Raw genomic sequence first — 3,117 nt, 5'->3', positions numbered from 1 at the left:
GATTTGTTTTCGCAGAAAATTCTGTTTCATAGCTTTTGCCCAGTTGATCTTTACACTGCCATTGGTCAGACACGCGACTTGTGGAAACACAAACGTGTCCTTGGTGACATTCATCAATGTCGCCCCATGGATTGGCAGAGCGAAAGAATGTTTCTAATTGCCGTTGATATGTAGCATACGTGCGCTTAGTTGATGCTCCATGAAAGGAGGCTTGAATCGTCTCCTTCGTCGGCAACTCGTCCATGCTTCGCCTGCTCGAGCGGAAATGGTAGTTTCTTGACACCGATTTGGTCGTTTCAAGATAAATACGATTTTGTCCATGACCAACCACATCGTGAGCAATTGTCGGTTGACCTAACAAATGGCCGAAATTTGTCGTTTTGAATGTCGTGTCTGTAAATTATATAAAAACATTGTGATGCCCATAGATTCATCCAAACCTTTATGTTCAAGAAAATAATGGCAAATGTCAGTTCGACGTCGCAACTGGAAAATGCCTTCTCGAACGTCTTCAACCACGATTGCTATGTAGAACTAGGATGCCTTCGATCGCACAAATCGCAATCGCGCTGAGTGTGGTTTTTTCGTACGCATGGAGGATCTGAACATTTGCCTTTTTAACTGTGTAACGGCGTTGAGCGGGCTGCGGAAGGACGGAACTACGCATTTCAATGTTTGAAATTGACAGTGTGTCAAATCAACAAATCAGAGACCTCCGACTTCATATTTAATATTTGTCCAATCATGGACTGACAGTGAGTCTGAACCAATCAGAGATCACGAAAGACGCTGAAATATATTTAGCCAATCACAGATTAAGAAGAATTTTTGCTTCTGGTCTGGTGTGAAATCTACTGCAAATTTAATGATGGTAAAACGCATGCGAGTTTTTCCTGGGTCACCGTAGGCGAACCATTCGTGTATCCACATCCTACAGCATTGTAACATCTATGACGTCGAACTCATCTTTCACGATGAGCTTTTCCTAGCATTACTGTGTTGGGTGAGATGCATCATGACCTCTTTGAAGCCTGTGACAAGGTTGGATAGAGCTATGAAACGAAAATGCCAAACAAGGCGACCACGAACAATTCAGCTGCGGCATTGGACGGAATTCAGAAGCGCACACACAACCAACGCAGCAGTAGTAAGTGGCAACGAAAATTCATCTAACGTAGTCGCGATCACACGAACGTGGACGTGAGTTGCTTGAACATCATTGCTGGTGTGCGAAGTTACACAAGATCAACACTTGTACACAAATTGCTTACACACTTAAACTGTCTCAATACGATTGCGCGACAATATTAGCGCTGTCACAGGCACCACGGAGACGGGGTGTTGGAGCAGGGGTAGTAGTGAATGGCAGCACAGGGGAATTGTCCACAATATCTTTGACCTGGGGAACTTCAGACGTCGACAAGCCAGCGTTAAGCAACAACAAAGTAAGATTGGAGATCGATACTAACCAACGTGCCTTAGTACGCTGTGAGACTTTCGTACCTACTTCTAAGAATCTGTTTGGATGGGACGTTTGTGAATTTCAATTGCTACGTGTACATTCAGCATTAAGCATGGTGCCTTCCAACCTAACTATTACATTTCATTGAAAAAATGATACTTGTTGATCAGACGTGTCCCAGGCAACCTTGATGACAACCTTTGCGTTGGTTTGAACAATGAAGCGATCTGGTTGGTTAACGAGAGATCTTCGACGCCGCGAGATTGGCTAAAAATTGGAACGATTGGCCAAAGGTCATGAAAGCCATTGTGTGGCAAACCTTCTAAGTACTTGCATCACCAACATCCAGTGCTCATTTTCCAATCGGGCATCTTCGGTATACATCTTTGTGTGCGTCATTTCAAGTCTGTTGTTGCGTACCTGCTACCATGAAACTCTCCAAAGTCGCACTGATTGGCCTCCTGTTTGTTGTGGCCAAGGTCCAAGCCCAGGACGCCCTGCCAGCATCTGATGACACTCCGGTGGTACAAATCAACTCGTACGAAAATGCTTTAGAAGGCGTGGACAAAACAACCCAAGGCGAAATCGCCGCGGAGGCTGCGTTGGACGCTGGCGCCACGGAGGAACAAGCGGCTGAAATCGCCGACGCCATCGACAACGAAGGCGCCTCGGCTGCGTCTGCGTCCCTCGACGCTGGCTTGAGCAAGTCGGAAGCGGTTGAAGTGATCACGGCAGTGGTTGAAGCCGCCGAGGACGTCCCGTCGCAAGGCGAAGTGGCTGCCGAAGCCGCCGCGGACGCTGGCGCGACCGACGCACAGGCCGAAGAAATCCAAGATGCCATCGACAACGGCGCGTCTGCCGCGGAAGCTGCGTCGGACGCCGGCCTGTCCAACTCGCAGATCGCCGACGTGATCGAAGAAGTGACGGCCGCCTCGGAACAGATCGCGGACCCCGCCGACGTGGCCGCCGCGGCTGCCATCGAGACGGGTGCGTCGTCGAGCGAAGCGTTGGAAATCGCGGCTGCCGTGGACGAAGGCGACTCTGCTGCGCTCGCCGCCACCGAAGCCGGCCTCGAACCTGAGGCCGTGGCCGAAATCGTGAGCGAAGTGGTCGACTCTGCCGAAAACGTCTCGGACCCTGCGGACGTCGCGGCCGCCGCCGCCCTCGACAACGGGGCGACTGCGTCTGAAGCCGTGGAAGTGGCCGAGGCCGTGGACTCTGGCTCGTCCGCTGCGGCTGCGGCCGATGACATCGGTTTGGACGCCGAAGCCATCGCCGACGTCGTGGACCAAGTGTCGACTTCGTCGGACAACGTGGCGGCGCCGGCCGACGTGGCTGCGGATGCCGCCATCGATGCGGGCGCGTCTGCCGACCAAGTCGAGGACCTTGTCGCTGCCGTGGAAGCTGGCGCGACGGCCGAGGACGCCGCGGAGGACGCGGGCTTGTCGTCTGCTGCCGTGGATGCCGTGGAAGACCAAGTCGCTGACTCGACGGACAACCAAGCGCCTGCTGCCGACGTGGTTGCGGCCGCGGCCGCCGATGCGGGTGCGTCGGACGAGCAGGTGGCCGACATTGCGGAAGCGGTGGACGACGGAGCTTCTCCTGCGGACGCCGCGGAGGACGCTGGCTTGTCGGCATCTGAAGTCGCCCAGGTC

General features: G+C 52.9%; 1 protein-coding gene across 2 annotated transcripts in view; it reads left to right on the top strand.

The window, feature by feature from the left end:
• Positions 1-1,790: 1,790 nt before the first annotated feature.
• H310_14673 overlaps positions 1,791-3,117 on the top strand; it is a 2,172-nt gene continuing 845 nt past the window's right edge. Inside the window, exon 1 of one of the 2 annotated variants that reach the window (XM_008882573.1) lies at positions 1,791-3,114. In XM_008882573.1, coding sequence (XP_008880795.1) covers positions 1,891-3,114 — 1,224 coding nt within the window. In that variant the 5' untranslated portion in view covers positions 1,791-1,890. The remainder of the gene's footprint in view (positions 3,115-3,117) is intronic. The other variant, XM_008882572.1, reaches the window with a different exon arrangement.

Source organism: Aphanomyces invadans (assembly GCF_000520115.1).
Source record: "Aphanomyces invadans strain NJM9701 unplaced genomic scaffold supercont1.80, whole genome shotgun sequence".
In the NCBI taxonomy this organism is placed as follows: domain Eukaryota; phylum Oomycota; class Saprolegniomycetes; order Saprolegniales; family Verrucalvaceae; genus Aphanomyces; species Aphanomyces invadans.
This window is presented reverse-complemented; position numbering and strand designations above follow the sequence as displayed.